The 18,086-nt window shown below is 44.1% G+C and overlaps 2 protein-coding genes across 3 annotated transcripts; one reads left to right on the forward strand and one right to left on the reverse strand.

Annotated features, from left to right (window-relative positions):
- Nucleotides 1-55: 55 nt before the first annotated feature.
- Nucleotides 56-2,966, forward strand: LOC134099976 (homeodomain-interacting protein kinase 4-like). The gene is made up of 3 exons (XM_062553024.1): nt 56-608; nt 707-2,144; nt 2,567-2,966. The coding sequence occupies exons 1-3, from the start codon at nt 73-75 to the stop codon at nt 2,708-2,710; spliced, it is 2,118 nt and encodes a 705-aa protein (XP_062409008.1). The 5' UTR covers nt 56-72; the 3' UTR covers nt 2,711-2,966.
- On the reverse strand, nt 2,936-17,183 carry pld3 (phospholipase D family member 3). Of its 2 annotated transcripts, none has more exons than XM_062553026.1 (12): nt 17,046-17,183; nt 14,682-14,765; nt 14,156-14,206; nt 13,467-13,621; nt 11,750-11,930; nt 10,712-10,829; nt 9,033-9,160; nt 7,666-7,863; nt 6,903-7,042; nt 6,158-6,323; nt 5,218-5,317; nt 2,936-4,609 (listed from the first exon to the last, which is right to left on the reverse strand). In XM_062553026.1, the coding sequence occupies exons 2-12, from the start codon at nt 14,721-14,723 to the stop codon at nt 4,407-4,409; spliced, it is 1,482 nt and encodes a 493-aa protein (XP_062409010.1). In that variant the 5' UTR covers nt 14,724-14,765; nt 17,046-17,183; the 3' UTR covers nt 2,936-4,406. The 2 variants fall into 2 exon arrangements, with proteins under 2 accessions (XP_062409010.1, XP_062409009.1); XM_062553025.1 differs by having other exon boundaries at nt 17,042-17,182.
- Between the last annotated feature and the right edge of the window lie 903 nt (nt 17,184-18,086).

Consider the following 18,086-nt stretch of genomic DNA (forward strand, 5'->3'; position numbering starts at 1 on the left):
ACAGTTTTGTGCTGTTTTTTATTGAATTGAATCTTGCTTAGGCTACATGTTTACTACAAGTGTCCTTCAAAAATGTCAGATATTTATTCTGGGACGGAGGTTTACCACGTTCTGGACACGGTTGGAAGAGGAACTTTTGGCAAAGTCACAAAATGTTGGCGAGGAAGCGATGGAGAATTAGTTGCGGTAAAAATTATGAAAACGGATGTCCACAAAAGTCGTGTAATTAAGAATGAATTGAAACTTGTATCCGTCCTTTGCTCTGCAAATTTGGACAAGAGTCATATTGTAAAATTCTACGAGGCTTTTCCTGGCCCAAAATGTCATTACCTGGTATTTGAGCTGTTGGAGAAGAATCTGTATCAACTTCAAAAAGAGAATGGATTTAGACCATTAGCCATACGCAATATTAGGACGATTACTTATCAAGTGCTTAAAGCCCTTGCTAAACTCAAGGAGTTAGCAATAATTCACGCTGATCTAAAACCGGAGAATGTCATGATCGTGGATCAGTCTCGCCATTCCTTTCGAGTCAAGGTAATCGACTTTGGCTCAGCCAGTCTCTTCAACGAAGTCCGTTTTGTAAGAGAGCCATACATCCAATCAAGGTCAGACATGCATCTTTGTGATTTTCTGAAATGTGTCATTATTTGTTAAGACACTTTTATGACAAGATTGTGTATATTTGATTATTGTCCCCAACCAGATTCTACCGATCTCCTGAAATACTTCTTGGACTACCATTCTGTGAAAAGGTGGATATGTGGTCCCTAGGCTGCATAATAGCAGAGCTTTTTCTTGGATGGCCTCTGTACCCTGGAGAGTCAGAATATGACCAGGTGCGCTTCATTTGTGAAACCCAGGGAATTCCACACACCCATCTCCTCAATTCAGCAAGCAAGGCCCACCTATACTTTAAACTAATAAAGAACAGTCGTGGGGCACCTAAATGGCAGCTAAAGCCTCCTGGTTCTGTTGGCAAAGCTGGAGCCACCCAGTCCACAGAGACAGCAGGTTCTTCTGGGCGACGAAAGTATGTCTTCAGCTCTCTTGATGAACTTGAGTCTGTAGAGGTTCCTCAAACAGATGAGGGATTCCGTAATGAGGAGATAGCTGCAGAAATTATGGACCGGCACTGCATGGTAGAGCTCCTGAAGCGAACGCTGACGTTGGATTCACACCAGAGGATCAATCCCAGCGCAGCCCTGCGCCATCACTTCATCACCATGCACCACTTGCGTACTGCCCAGGAGTACAAGCACTATTACGAGATGTCTCGTCGCTGTCTGCAGGAGGCAGTGGCCCCAGCCAGAACTTCTGGTGGAGATGGTGCCAGACCACACCGTCTCCAGACAGAGGCCCAGCCCCAACCTCCGCACCCAAGGGGTGCTTACCAGCCTCAACGCTCCGCTGCTGCTGCGAAGCAGGAGCATCAGCACCACAGTGGCAGCTGCCAGGCAGCCTTTGCTGGGAAGTGTGCAACCTCAGCAGTACACAGCCAACACAATCTTGTCTACAGCCAAGTACGCAAGACTACAAAGCAACTGGATGATCTGTGCATCGTGGATGAGCAGGACATGGGCACCTCTGACACAGTCTCGTCTGAGGAGTCTGACCGAGCCTATCAAACTCCAGATGGACAAGGGTCTGACCCGGACAACTGCCCTGCACCCAACAAGGGCACAGATGAAGAAATGGGTGCCACGGGCTACTCTGCCGACCCTGGCGCTCGCCAGGAGAGATCTCTGAGCGAGTCAATAATGTCGTATTTCAGTAGTTTCTGTCGGAAGCAGCACATGGCTAAGCCCCCTCAGACTGAAGGTGCTGGTCCAGGGCCTTGTGGACCGCAGCACGAGACTGCCCAAGAGGGAAGTCTGAACCAGTCGCTGGTGCTCTACCCTCAAGACGACTCCATGACTGAGCAGGATGTGGATCCGCCACAGGTCTTCCTAGCAGAAACCCAGGATTTTCTACTGGAAGAAATGGTCACCCAGGACCTTCTGACCCAGGTTCTTACCCAGAGTGTGATAGAAAGCCAAGACGGTGACATCCCAATGTCCCAGGACATGGTGGATGACCACAGCGTGAACTATCCTGAATTCAGGGACCAAGCTGTGCAGGCTGGTGGGGAATACGTCCTGCAGGTAAGGTAGCTCGCAAGAGTGTGTTAGCCATTTTCATCACCTCAGCTTTGAACATTTAAGCTTGTATGAGGCAAAAGCAGTTGGGTCAAATCTCATATGAAAGCCATTCATTAAAAACTGATAGTGGTCAGCCTTGAAATGAGTTACACACATTGAATTACAATTTTATTCACAACCAGGAACAAACCTGTTCGTACTTGAACACCTCAGAAATACAGCAAAGGAAAATGAGCTTAAGGATAGCCATAACCTTTTATATTTACATTTGTTTAAAACATTTGTCGTGTTTCAAATTTCATAGTAAATTGAATGATTCATCTTTTGGTGTGATCTTATATTCCTTGAGAATTAAACCCATGATGACTTTGCTATGTTCTAGTACTTCAAACTTCCAGAACCTTCTCTCTCGTCTCTTTTTCCAGTACTTTCCATACGAGCCCGAGGCTCATCCACCTCAGTGGCCTGATCCCAACAGCTGGATGCCCGATGCACAGATGTCCACCTTCCACACCTACGGCCCCTCTGCTCGCAATGGAGGGTGCGCACACGACTTCATGCACTACTGAGGTCCTGGAGGGTGCAACACATGCCAAAGCAAGGAAAAGCGCCTGACGTAATTGGGTCCGTCCTTGGTCCCAATCCCTCCTTTTGAGACCCTTAGACTTGTCTCCTAAGTCCGTGTTGCTTCAGCTTTACACAAGGTTACAAACCCTGTCAGATGCCTTGTCTGTCCCCGACCTGCAAGAAGTACCTGGCAATTTGCAATTATGTCAGAGATTGAAGAAAGTTGATGCTATTGAATGATGTGTATTTATTAAATAAATATGATGTATATTTACCAAAGATTATGTTTTGAGGAAGACTGTTCTATATAATAATAATAATAATAATAATTGTAACAAACCCATTTATTTAAAATACAAAACTGATCACAAGGGCCAACAGGTTTGTAACAGCAGTGTCCCCACTTGGGTAAAATGAGAGACAGGGGGCATGGGATTGAATATGGCACAAGTTTGAACATAAAATAAAAAGTGTTCAGATCAATGGTCAGATTCAGTGTTAAAATGACAAGAATGAACCTGGAATATTAACTGGTCTCCAATGTGTAAATTAAAGAACTTGAAACTGATGAAACAAACCAACAAACAAACCAAGAAAACAGGCAATTAAACCAGCATGATGCACCCTGTTCACAACAGTTTCCTGAGATTAAATCAACCATTCACCATTCACCAAATATCCTGCTCGGACACATAAGAGAAAGTACATTTCAGGAATATTGCACATTTGAAGAGTCCATGTTTAAAAAAAAAAAAGAAAAAGGTTTTGTAAAGCAGCGAACACTGCAAAGTACAATACACTCCAGCTGATGGACCAAAAAATGTTTGAAGAGAGATACTGGCGAAGTAATTAGGCTGGTGTCCGAGTAAAAAACATGTACCCCTCTTAGGAAAACAAAACAAAACAAAGTAACCCCTAAAAAGCAGTTTATTCTCAGTTTACTCTTTAAAAAATCATGCCCAAAATAATAAAAGAAACTGTATCCAGATACAGGGCTTCCGCTTGGTGTAAACATGTGTGTCACCAATCACCAATCCAAAGTCCACTGAATACCTTTTTTTGAGGATTATCCAGCTCATTATTCTCCTCCCTTCCCACACGACTCATTGCACCTCACATACTCATTGCACAAGTTGACCTACAAAGAACAATGCTGGGATCATTTAGGTACCAAAATGCCAATGTTGCATCCAAGCGCAATCAAAAACACATCTGACAGCAACACTGCCTGATTGAACTCGCTGTTAAGACAATATAGGTGCTGCTTGTTAGTGGTTGACTGAATTAAAGGTTTAGTTTTAAGAAATAACTCCCTTTGGGAGCCAATCAGGCTCGGAGCAGAGCTGCCGCATGTGTGGCTTCAGAGGCCTGAGGTGTGTGTGTGTGTGTGTGTGTGTGTGTGTGTGTGTGTGTGTGTGTATGTATGTGGAGTGTGTGTGTGTGTGTGTGTGTGGAGTGTGTGTGTGTGTGGAGTGTGTGTGTGTGTGTGTGTGTGTGTGTGTGCCTATGAGTAGTGTTGTGTGTGTGTGTCTATGTGTAGTGTAGTGTGTGTGTGTGTGTGTGTGTGTGTGTGTGTGTGTGCCTATGTGTAGTGTAGTGTCGTGTGTGTGTGTGTCTATAGTGTGTGTGTGTGTGTGCCTATGTGTAGTGTAGTGTATTGTGTGTGTGTGTCTATAGTGTGTGTGTGTGTGTGTTGTGTCACACGTTATGGCACAGGTCCTTTTTGCCGTCCATGGCGCTGTGTCTTAGCTGCGCGCTGTACGGGGACTCCCAGTCCCTCTCGAACACGGCCTGGAGCTGCTGCTGCACGCTGAGGTCCTCGGACTGAGACCGGGTCTGGTTCACCACCAGCGCGGAGCCGGCCGTGTGCACAAAGTAGTCCCCAGACCAGTTAGAGGTTCCTGCGCAAACATGGGGACATTTCAGACATTTCTTGAATTTCCCCTTGGGGATCAATAAAGTATCTATCTATCTATCTATCTATCTATCTATCTATCTATCTGACATTACTTTGGATTTCACAGGACATCTCTCTACAGGACAGTGATGACATTTGTGCTCGTGTTGCTAGGATGTTATCTTTTCACTGGACTGAAAAGCTTTGAATTTGGATAAATTACATCTATTCAGGCCATATATGTAAGGGATAATCAACGACGCGCCGTGCGTTTTATAGGAAAATAATGCACATTCGAAGTGGTAATAAGGTCCCGACGCCGCAGGCGTGGAGTTGATTATCCCACTTATACCACTGCTACTATCATTTTCGTTTATATTGCCACTGTCTTAGATACAACGTTTCTGTTTTTACTGTTACATTCACATTGGCAAATTAATATTCAAGTGTGATAAGCCCCCCAAAAAGGAACTTCTTCATAGCCGTGCCTATTATCGAAATATAATGCACGTTCCAAACAAGCAGTGGTATAACACATTACACTACTACTATACATCTACTGTAATCTGAACTGGACTAAGATTATCCAAATTGAAGTACGGTAATACACACCAATGTAAGCCACTTTGTCGGTGACCATGTACTTGTTGTGGTTGACTCTGGCATAGGGGATGCGTTTCTGTTCTGGTGTGCCAGGCACTGTGAAGATTTTCTGTGAGAAAATGATCAAATTTAGTTCTTTTTATAGCATTGTTTTTTTTTTTTTTTTAACATAGGCAAATCTGACTGAAGTGCAAACCAGTTAATGACACTGAAAACATAATTTGATTGTCATGATGAATCACAAGATGACGGAATGAAAGAAAGCAAGAAAGTCAGGAAAGATAAGATGGACAGATATAAAGCAGGAAAGAAAAAATAAAGAGGGAGAGTAAAAAAAGAAAAAAAAAAGGGAAAAAAAGGATATCCATCTGAAAGCTGGGAGTGAGTACAAGTTACTCACCACGACAATGAGCGTGTTTACATGTCATGCACACTAAAGAACTGATCAGGGAAACCCGGCCCTGATCATTATTAGATGTTTGTAGTTATCTTGTAATTCAAGTGCGTTATTCATTAACGGTTTTACTGACGCTATTGGTTTATAAAAAGTCTGTTTAACACACCTAGGTTTCTGTCAATATTCTAATCTCTTCGAGACATGTGTTCACCTTAAACCTGATCACCTGATCATTGCCATTCATATATTTTTTCTTTAGTGTGCAAGTAAACGCACTCAATGGGTGCCTCTCAACATCTCTCCTCAATCCTCGATGCTCGATCCTCGAGGACTGGATAGACTATCCCATTGTTGCCGCCCCATCATTCTTTCTCTAGATCAGTGAGGACGAGGATCGAGGAAGGAAGGGAGGGTGCATAAAAGACCAAATGAGAGGCACCCAATGTCTACACAACACAGACTCTGACTAATTACGGACTGACAAAAAGCGAGCAAGAAAGAGAGAGAGATGAAGAACTGCGGAGACGGCCGTGCTGGGTGTGAGCTACTCACCACCTGGATGTCCAGGCTGGTCTTGTCGTCGTGCACCGAGGCGAGGGAGCGCAGGAAGGGGAACATGAGGGGCGACGTGCTGCCCCAGCAGCTGATGAGCAGCCGCACGCGCACCCGCCGCTCGTACGCCACCTGACGCAGCGCCGTGTCAATAGCCGCCCAATAGCTGTGTTCAAAGGGAGGTCAAAGGTCAAATGTTAGCTTCAACAGGCTCCTTGAGGTAATCTATGACAAGTTCTACAATCAACAGTTGTCAGGTTAGCAGTCAATGTTCCATAGTGTGTATGGTATACTTATACTCCACATCTCTACATCAAATTCATACATTTAAAAAAAAAAAAAAATCCTGCCTGAGATTGATTTCCAACACGGAAGGCAAAGTTGCCATGCTAGAAATCTGCCGAGTTACTTGACGCTCATTTTCAAAGCTGTAAACTGAAATAATTTACAGTACAAACACACAAATCTGCAAATCTGAGGAAAACCCATTAACAGTCTTAACTGTATGAAAAAACAACTTGATTACATTGATTTCAGTTGGAATGTTCGAACTGGACTGGACACAGCACTGTGCTGTACAGCACCATGGCTACCTCCATTTTCTTTCTGCTCGAATTCTACTGTTATTTTGAATATGACGCAATAGAAAAGCATGTTTAAGGGAATCCGTATGGAGAGAGAGCACTCAATGCTACACCACAGTCGATACGGTTAAGCTTTTAAGGTTCGGAAGAGGCCCTCTGACCGTTTGGGGTGGGAGAACTCCATGGTGGGCAGGTAGTTCATGACGGCGATGTAGACAAATTGCTGTGCATCGTCAATAACACTGAGGATGGAATCCAGGTCCTGGGTCCTGCCCTCGGCACAGAGTGGAGGTGGAGAGCTCTGCAGCGAAATCAATCAATCAATCAATCAGATTTTATGTAAAAAGTGTCTTTAGAGCAGGATAGTATTTAAAGACAATGAAAGATGGTAAACACAGAACTATTTTTACTAGTTTGATGACAGCAGGGGTTTAGCCTTCATGCCTGAGCCAGTAAGGAAATCATGCAAAATACATTTTCTTTTAAATTGTAGCCCTTCATTCAAAACTTCTCGCTTCCTTGCACCATCACATGCTTTTAGCCGTTCAAATGAACATGTGTCTTTGTTCATCTCTGCATTAGAGAGTTGTCGTTAGAATGTAACTGCACATACAAGCGATTACAGCACAAGAGAGTGTACTGGGTCTACTCTACAGCTGCCCACTTAGCTGGCCCCAGCTGTGGCGCGACTGGCTGGGGGACCTGCACCGCACGCCGGCATCCCGGGTTCGATTCCCGCCCCGTGGTCCTTTCCGCATTCCACCCTGACTCTCTATCTCACTCACTTCCTGTCGTTCTCCACTATTCCGTCCAATTAAAAGGCATTTTAATATTTTACATCATTATAATATAAAAGGCACTTATATAAAAAAAATATATAAAAGAAAGCACAAAGATAAATATGGTTGTCTTATGTTCACTGACCGACAAGTAGACGCGTGAGTCTGTGGCGTTGAGCTTCAGCTCCATGGGCCTGTCCTTGTTGTAGGAGGTGGAGAACTCGCTGGGCCACGGAGACGGGATGCTCTCCTTCTGCCCCAAGTACCAGTACGCCTCAAAGATCTTCCCCAGGTCCTCAGCCAGGCAGCCACAGTCGTACACCACTGCACCGAGCTCCTTCACCTGTAGACAATGCGCAGCAGACGTAGATACACACACACACACACACACACACACGAAGAAATGATGAAACCATGGACAAAAACAAACAAATAAAATAGACAAATCTAAAAACATGTATAAATAAGCAATAACTAAAACTAGAAATGTGGATCTCTGAGGAGGAGCTACAAGAGTGGGCTTGCTCACCAGGGGGCAGTGATGTAAACGCCTGAACAGTCCCCCATTCATTTCAATGGGGAAACACCTCTGGTGGAGCATGGCGGAACTACAAGGGTCTAAAAACGGGAATAACGGAAAAACGACAACCGGCAGCCATCCGAAATTAAGAAGCAACCTACACCGGATCGGGCCTGATTTTTTTGTGTTTCAACCGCGTCGATAGCTCAAAAGAGGCGTCTTAAAAAAGTGAGCAAAGAAGAACAATAGATGGGCTTGCCTTGCAGCAAGCCCACTAATGAGTGTGGGACAATAAGAACATGCTTCCCAAAACTAGAGGAATTATATCTAGCATCGTGGTACAGTATAACCTACATCAGTTCCCAGTCCCTATGTGCACATTGGTTCTCAACAATGGAAGCTTCACTGGCATCAGATTGAACTAAAGAATCAGTAATTGGACATGAATATGGCCAGGGCTGAGGTGATCCACTGGGTTATCCTGGTCACTGCCAACTGGTATACCACCACCAAGATTCCAGACTCCGGGTCAGGGAATGGCATGCTTTTGCTCCAGTATATTACGGTCTGTAGCTTCTCTTTCCATATGAGCTGAGCTAATGCACACAGTTCATGTGGCTGACGCTAACGCTTGTGCTGGCTCCCTGATCCTGATACATTTATAACAAGTCGAGGGCTGAGAACCAAAGGGGCGTAAGTGACATTTTGATAAAAATTGAGTTATATATATCACCTGAAAGCTCTTGATGAGCTCTCTTAGCTGACAAAATTATAGAAGTAAAATATTTATAAAATAGTTATTGAACGAAAACCAAAGGTCTTTAACTGTGAACATATAGAAGCAGTTAAATTTGTTTTGGCTCTCCTGTAAAGTTGGTGAAATGTCACTTACGCCCCTTTGGTTCTCAGCCCTCGAATTGCTTTGGCCGACTATTTGCCATGCCACTAAAGCACCGTTTGAATTGAATTGAATTGAATTGAATAGAGTCTACCTGTGTGAGAGATCTCCAGTCCATGTTGGCACTGCCAATGTAGATGTGCTTCTTGTCGACCACCCAGAACTTGGTGTGCAACACACCTGTGGTCAGAGCCCTCATGTTCACTGTCTGCACCTGGGCACCTGCCAAAAGAGGTCATTGTCTCACTGCATGTTGGGTATTGTAGGCTGTCAAAATCCATTCTTTTGTAGTTCTTATCAACATGGTGCTTCAAGGAAATACACTGCTGTTCAAAAGTGTGGAGTGACTTTCTGGGGGGCTACACCAGGCGCGTAACTGAAGCGTTCCGCTCGCGACGCATATGTTGCAGCCGGTCGCAGCAGTTAATTATCACTGTAGTCAATGGAAGTAGCTACACCAGACGCAACAGTGGCGCATACATTCGAAAAAAATAGACCCATCTTCTAAAATGGATTTTACGCAACGCGAACGGAACGCTTCAGTTACGCGTCTGGTGTAGCTCCCCTGTTACAGGAGGTAACGAATGTACGCGCCACTGTTGCGTCTGCGACCGGCTGCGACATACGCGTCGCGAACGGAACGCTTCAGTTACGTGTCCGGTGTAGCTCCCCTGTTAGACATTCCCATTCCACTCTATTCCTCTAGACAGCATATCAGATGAGATCAGTTGTGTCGTATTTTTAATCAGGGCGGAATTTTCAGATTACATCATCTTCTTACATAACTGCAAAAGGGTTCTCAAATGTTTTCTCTATTAGCCTTTTAAAATGATACCAGAATAGTTAACAGGATGTGCCTTTGGAACATTGGATGAATGCTTGTTGACAATGGGCAATGTAGATATTTAATTGAAGATCATCCCTTCCATTTTGTCATTACAAACTTTCGAACGGTAGTGTATGTGATGACATTTCCAGAACATCCTGTATTTAGTGAGTTAGAGGAACTGAACAAGAAGTGAATCTGAAACTCTTTCGGTCTCTTTCGGCCAGTTAGTGTACTAATATAGAAAGCACTCAAGTAGCCCATCCTACATAGCAAGGGAAAGTACAGTGTGTTATAAGAGATGTGGTCAAGGACAACCATAATACAAACAGGTTGTGCACAAAAGAAACAAAGAACCAATGGGGAAACAGACCCAAGATCCTATGGCTTTTAATACACAGGGAGGAGGACGAAATGGACCCCTAATGGCAGCCTCACATTGTATGATTTTAGTCTGTTTTCACAGTCAGCGATTACATTTCCATAGTCAGACAGAAATCATGGGAGTTGTACTGGAATCGCAGCTCGCTCCCGTCAACTAGATCGTTTAGCAGTTTTAAGGTTTTTTCTAGTTTTGCGGTTATGACATTTTTTATATTATTGCAAGTATTTTAGGTCGTAGCCCATGCAAATAGTGACATGAACAATATACAACCAAGGGTTCTCTCTCCACCAAACACCAAACAGGAAAGGGCAAAGCTGGCGACAGCTGTAGCCTATATGATTATTTGTTATTTCATTTCTTAGAAATTATTAGTCAGCTATCCAACATGACCGAACAACTCTACATCTGTTGGGGATGTCACACATGAAGTAGTGCTGCAGAAACACACACAAAAAGACTCTGATAAGAGTAGAGTAGGCTATCGTAGGAGTTCCTGTTGATATGTAGTGCACGATAGAAATAATCTAAAGGAATCTAGGAGCAGAAAGGAACTTGAGGTTACCTGAGTTCTTGAGGAACTTGATGTTCTCCTGGGGTTGAGATTCCGTGGGGGTGTTCACCGCGATGCGGACGGGGAGGGTTCCAGACAGCTTCCCCAACTCCAGCAGGATGTCCTCTCCCTGCCAGAACAACACACACACACACACACACACACACACACACACACACACACACAAACTCTACTTTGAGATGACAGAATATGACCTAGATCAGGGGTCTCCAACCTTTTTTCCTCCGAGAGCAATTTGGACAAAATGGATATGGCCGAGAGCTTTTATGTTAGTAGCATGCCATGTAATCACATAGCTGATCTCCCCCCAAAAGCACTGAATAAGATGTGTATGCTTTTTAAAGATTTGTGAGCTACCTATTGGAGACCCCTGACGTAGTACTGAAAAAGCAGAACTGAAAAAGGGTTAGTTTCCTCACGCAGAACTAAAACATGACTAGTAAAGTCCCTGAGAGATTTTCAGCTTTGGTCAGTCAGGCCTCCTTACAATCTCTATGACCCCACGACCTTGTATATACTAAATGCATATTACTGTAAACCACCTTCTGTAAACCAACTGTAAACTAATGTCTACATTGAATTATACATCCTGCGTATATGTCTATACTTTGTATATCACATTGTACTTTTCTGCTTTTTTGCACTTCTGGTTAGACGCAAACTGCAATTTGTCGTCTTTGTACTTGTACACTGCACAATGACAATAAAGTTGAATCTAATCTAATCGACTCTAATCTAATCTAATCTAATATGGGTCAGCATCCACACCTTCTACCCTCTGCTGAAAGGCAGGAGAAGGGTAGGGGTTTCAGACCAGTCACCTCCCCATGGATGCCTGTAGGTTTAGCATCACTATTAAACACAAGAATTGCAATTTACCTGTAAGGTGCGGGGCAGTGCTTAGTCATTTAGAGCAATGACTCTTTGGGGCTACCTTCTTACATTACTGACTGGCATTTTCATGAAAAAAAACGTTTGCATCCAAATTTTGGTTGACCCGGTCAACTCCTTCAGAGTTCGGACTCTCACCGGCTTGGCTGAGGGGTCGCGGGTCTTGGTGTCGTTGTTGGTCATGGTCCAATAGAAGGAAGCGATGTCCAGGCTGCTGCGAGCCCCTTGGATCAGGCCACGCCAGGTGCTGTAGATGGACGGATGTGAGGCGCTCGAGTTGAACTCTAGCCCCTCTGGAATGCTCTCCACCAGCGAGATCCTACAGCAGCAACAGCAGACACCAACAGAAGAGTCACTACACACGATCACACCATTAACAAAGACACTGCCATATCGTACCGGATTAACAGTGACGTTCAGGGCTAGGGAGCAATGGAATGATAGAACTTCACAATAAACCACCACTACACATGTGGAGTCAAATGTGAAAAACAATTCCCGGCTTGGCTACTAACAGCCCAGAGTGTGATTCTCTCAAGCACTGTCATCTAATTCCCAGTACTAAATGATGGACAGACAATCAATTTAAACAGTATCTCTTAACGGTAAGTAACCCTGGTCGTTCCTCAACAACCCTTTATGGGAAATGCACATTCAAAGCCCCCACTGCACAGGTGACTGCTTCACAGTCAAAACCCAAGTGTGTGAAAGTCTCCTGAGAGTTAATCTGTGAGAAAGCAGAACTAATGAAGTGATCCATGAACTGCTGTGCGCACCTGCTGCGGTTGAACGGGCGGTGAGCATGGCTTTCTGTCTCTCACCACATTTCTGACATGTCATTGTTGTGATCGACATCGTGAAATCTGTGCACATACTGTGTGACCTCTTGATATTGACTCACCAAAACAACAAAATCAACATAAGTTTGAGTAATGGGTTCTAAAACAAATGCCGTCCTCATCTGGAGTTGATCAGGAGTCAATCCAGATAAGGGCATAATCCAGTCTAAAGTTAGCAGCTATTATGTTTTTCCATTAGCCATACTTACTAATGCTGGGAAAAATACACCTACGACTGAGACCACAAGAGTGTAATTTGTCACGAGTCAGTACAATGCTTCAACAGCAAGAGGGATTACAAGGAAGTGATGTCACCAGTCCTTGGAGTTGATTTCGATAACAAATCAAGTCATAATTTGACTGAATCCCACCCAGTGATGGGTGTACTGTACAGCGATACATGAACATGTATGTGGCTTGTGGACAAGATGCATGTCATTAACACCTCTTCGTTAAACCACCCCAAGACTGATGAATGACTGGGGGTGTGGCCTCTGTGCTTCTCCTTTTCTCCCCGTCACCCTCGTGGTGTGACAACCGTCTCCAAGACTTAAGACTCAAACTGATCTCAGAAGTATTACACGTATTGTAAATCGAAATGTTAGCCCATAATTTAACTAAATTATTTATAATAAACAACATGCCTTCTCTTTTGGTAACAACAAGTCAACGAGGATAAAATAGCCTAAAATGCAACAACAAAAAAAGTCAAAGTGAACCGGGGCGCTTTATGTGACCTGCAACACAAGCGAATCATGCCGAGACTACATCCCAAGGGGTCCGAGTTCCTTTGGAGTGTTCACGTGTGCACAAAAAAAATGCTGAGTCATCGATCTGAGTTCATTCAGAAGGCCGAAAGGGACCAAGCGTCACAACGGCCCTGAGCCCTGCGTCTCTTACCTGCATGCATCAGAACAGGTGCGTGGCAGCACCCCTGAGCCCTGCGTCTCTTACCTGCATGCATCAGAACAGGTGCGTCTCTTACCTGCATGCATCAGAACAGGTGCGTCTCTTACCTGCATGCATCAGAACAGGTGCGTGGCAGCAGCAGTCGGGGGCCGGAGGGGTCGGAGGAGGGCGAGGGCAGAGCGGGCACCAGCAGGGCCTGGAGGAAGAACAGCGCCAGCAGCACACTGGCCAGGGTGGTGACCAGCAGCAGGCACCGGATATACTGGACCCAGGGCAGAGGGAAGGAGGGAGGGAGAGGGGGAGGAGGATAGGAAAGAGGGAGGGAGGGAGGGAGGGAGGGAGGGAGGGGATGGAGGAGGATAGGAAAGAAAGAGAGAAGGAGGGAGGGAGGGAGAGGGGGAGGAGGATAGGAAAGAGGGAGGAGGGATGGATGGATGGAGGAAATGGAGGAGGATAGGAAAGAAAGAGAGAAGGAGGGAGGGAGGGAGGGGAGGACAGGAAAGAGGCAGTTATGGTTCCCCTTTGGTTGAGGTTTGCACTCTCTGAGTGCTTTTGTAGTTTATATGTTGCACTGGACAATAGCGTCTGCTAAAATAACATACCCATAACCATAAACACAGTTATCTATAGGGTTAGGGTTAGTAGTATAGTACAGATGATGAATTTCCCCTTTAAAAAGTCTTGTTCCTCAAAATAACAGAAGTAAGAGTCTCCAAACAAAGTTTACACTTTCTATACATCCTTTTTCTGTGACATACTATGATTAATTACAGTATAGCTTCTGATGAGCCCTTACCATCTGTGACTTGGCCAGGCTCTCCCCCCGGGCCACCTCTACATCCGCCATCTTTGTGAAGAAGCACAAAAACAAAAAGTGAAAATAGAAATACAGAGATCAGATGTTCTCGGGTCGGGTGACTAGAAACAAATCTCAAAAACTCTGCCAGGGAATCATATGACACAACTCACAACTTTCAGATGGGAATCCTATTCCCTACACAACAATATTCATGCGGGCTGGTGAGTCCACCTTCACCTACTGGGAACTTTGAATGTAGCTTGCTGTGCCAACATCCAGGCTATACAAGACGCGCAACTGAAGCATTGTGTTTGTGTAGCGTGTGCTACAAGAATTAGCTTCCACTATAATCAATACAACTGCCCACACTAGATGTGAAAGCAGTGTGCCTATTACAAAAATGCAGACCAGTTCTAAAACAATGTTTATGCTCTGTGAACAGTCTTCTGAAACAATGTTTACGCTCTATGAACAAAGCACTTCAGTTGTGTGTGGGCAGTTTAGACCTGCTGTCGATCTTTACCTTCTGATATGCAACATCAGGGCTCTTCCTCGTGGTCATCATGACTAGTAGCCCGGTACACCTTCACATCAATGTTTATCTGCTCTATAACAGAAGAAAAGAAAGGTTTTCTGCGTGAAAATTCACCACAAATTAGAATAACATTTCAGTATGTGTCAGTTTGGACAGTATGTTAAACGCAACTCCAACAAAATGTAGTCCTGATGAATTGTGTGTGTGTGTGCGTGTGTGTGTGTGTGTGTGTGTGTGTGTGTGTGTGTTACCCCTACACAGGCCTGTCATTTCTATAGTCATGGGGCCCAGCCCGGCTCCATAATGGGGAAAGTACTGGCAGAAAGCAGTAGTGTAGCATGCAGACACAAATATCCTGGTTGTTGATATTTCACTGTGTCTGTCCTTGCCGCTCACTCTCTTTGCCTTCCTCTCAAACACACTCTTTCTTCCACCCTTCTTATGAACTCACATTCCATTCAAATTTGAGAGGTGATCACACTGAGACCCCTCCTCAACCTCTCTCCTCGATCCTCGATGCTCGGCCCTGCAAGCTTGTTCCCACTGATCTATAAAGAACACTGGATAGACTATCAGTGGATCAGTGTATCAGTGGGAACGAGGACCGAGGAAGGAAGGGAGGATAGATAAAAAGACGAATGGGAGAGGCCCCAACTATTGGCACACTTCTGCCAACAGTCAGAAAATGAGACCTGATAATCAACACATAATGCAACAGCAATGAACATATCGATTGAATGATTGATTGATTTCTGGATCAAGACAATAAGACAGTAATCCAAGGGATGACATGCTAAAGTAAACGACTTATTCCCAGCACAGTCCTTGGTGTTACGCATAGGAAATAAACAGACAAGAAGCAGACAAACTCTGACTAAAAAGACAAACAAAATAAAACAAAATAAATAATAAAAAAAAACATAAAAGGCATCACTTCTGTTTCTCTGTCCCTGTGATACTCCTGTTGTATGTTTTTGTGTCTGTGTGGATGCCTCTCCTAAGACACTGGCTAAAGGAGAAATGAGTCACGAGTCACCTCAAGGGAACTACAAAGACACCCAGCTGATCTGATCCCGTGCTGTGGCTTCCGGAGAGAGTGCTGATGAGTGGAATATGAACACTGGCTAGACTAGCATCTTCTCTTTGCCACTATTGCATCCCTCCCTTCCTCTCTTTCTCCAGCCTTTCCATCACACTTGCATAATGACATAGTAACAGATAACAACAGATAACAGTAAGATTCTCAAAACAACTAAGTAGTAAATACTCAGGAACTTTTGTAAGCACTATTCTGGGCTTGCAAACATCTGTGGCCTTGGTGTCATTGGAAAAAGCCTGAGAGCAACAACAGTGACGTGTTTTGAAAGACAAACGCTCCATTTAGACGGGTAAACTCAATTGTGGCCGTTTGAATTCATGTGCTGCACTTGGCACAAAAACACGCCTGTCTATGGGCGACCTGTCTTTCTGTAAACACAAAGCCAGCTATCAAATGGGAAAAAATGGACAAGGACAACTTGGCTATTTTTAGTTTGACTGTGCGTGTGTGTGTGTGTGTGTGTGTGTGTGTGTGTCAAAGAGGTAGGGAGAAAGTGCAGGCCAACATTAAAAAGCACCAGCAATATTTTCTTATCAGAAAACATAAAATGCTTGGTTTAGACCACAAGTTATAGTGGTTTGATTTTACCTGTCCCAACAACAAAATGCCAATCTCTACAAGAAAAAAAAATCTCTAGCCTATAGTGCCCTAGTAAGTCATAAAAGGATGTGGACGAGTCAGTCTGCAAGTCTGACATCTATGTTTCAAACCCAGTATATCAGAAAAAAAAAATAAAAAAAGTGAATGTGGTTGCAGTCACGGGTGCTCCCTTATTGCATTTAGATCCCATGGCGCACTGTGTGTAGCCTACATTTAGGTCCGTATATCAGTGCACACTACAGCTTGATGTCACGTCTACCGCCTAGATCAAATTAGAGATCATTTGTAGGTTACAGTCTTTCCATATAGATTACAATAAGTATTAAATGCAGGCCTACTGACACATATGTTTGGTATTTCAAAAGGGATCCTGCTAAACTGTGGACCTAGGTACACTTGTTGACAACAAAAGTTGGTGAGTGAGATTGACGTTGGAGTCAAAACAAGTCTAGGCTACTGACGAAGCCTGCAATACAAGTATCAGTTCTCCACGTCTCTCTTAACAAATTAGAATGGCCTACGAGATCAAGTCGTTTAATCAAACTGGGGGAAACACACACACAGTGTTGATTTTGATTCAAGAGAAACAGATCAAAACAATGGCAAAACGACATAGGGGACCACGCTTAAAATACAAATAACAACATACCTACAAGGAAACTTGCAGTCAGATCACAGCCGTTTATTAGCCGACAATCTGAAATGTCGAGGACTTCCCTTTCCACTTCTGTTGCACTGAACGGTTTGATCTAAGTAACAACAACAATTTATGAATCGCTTTGAGTTCCTTCTACGGTGCCCTACGCCGGGTAGCTTGGTCATGTGATTACGCGCGCCAGGGCGACCTATAGCAGCGCACGACGCATCTGACGCATCTGACGCACACTGCGTTCGACCATTTCAACACCACACGCTGTGCTGTGTGTGATCGCATCTTCTCTGACTGTGCCTGCCTGCCTGCCCACTGGTCCTGATATCCAATATCCAATGTCTGACTGCAAAGAACTCGCCTAATTTCACCAGCAGGGGACGCCATAGGATAAATGTAGCCTATAGCCTACTGAACAAAGCCAGACCGTCCAATACCATTCAGCATTAATCAATGGGATTTTGTTCGTAACCTGTTTCGGGAAACCCAGCTCTATCAACAAAGCAAAATGTACAGGCTTATAGGTTTCACTTGATTTATAAGCCTGTAACCGACAGGCCTTTGACAAAAATACACAAGCTAGTCCTAAGCGATATGGCATACGCAAGGCCTACTGGAAATGACAGAAAGTGGTCCTTTGAATTTAGTATTTTCCATAGCATTGTACAGTGTGCTGCATTTTAGAATAGTCGAGTAGCATACTATGCTAAATAAACTAAACGAAAATAAAATTAATTTCACGGCATTTAATCGTTAAATAAGTCTTAGGCCTTCTCGTATTCATAGGTTTCATCAGGTCTCTTTCCACAGGTGGGCTAATCAAGCACCATAGGCTACAGTCTGCGTTCATAACCTAGGTGCTTGATTTTCTACGGCTGTGCAAAGGGACCATGCATTAGGCCTAGGTCTAGGGCTAATAATTTAATAGGCCTAGGCTACTATTTATAATAAATAATCAACCTCTTTATTAACAAACAAAAAAAATAAAACCATAAGTGGCAGTTGTAGGCTAAACAAAAACAGAGCATGCCGTTGGGTAGGTATA

The sequence above is a fragment of the Sardina pilchardus genome, chromosome 13, assembly GCF_963854185.1.
Source record: "Sardina pilchardus chromosome 13, fSarPil1.1, whole genome shotgun sequence".
In the NCBI taxonomy this organism is placed as follows: domain Eukaryota; kingdom Metazoa; phylum Chordata; class Actinopteri; order Clupeiformes; family Clupeidae; genus Sardina; species Sardina pilchardus.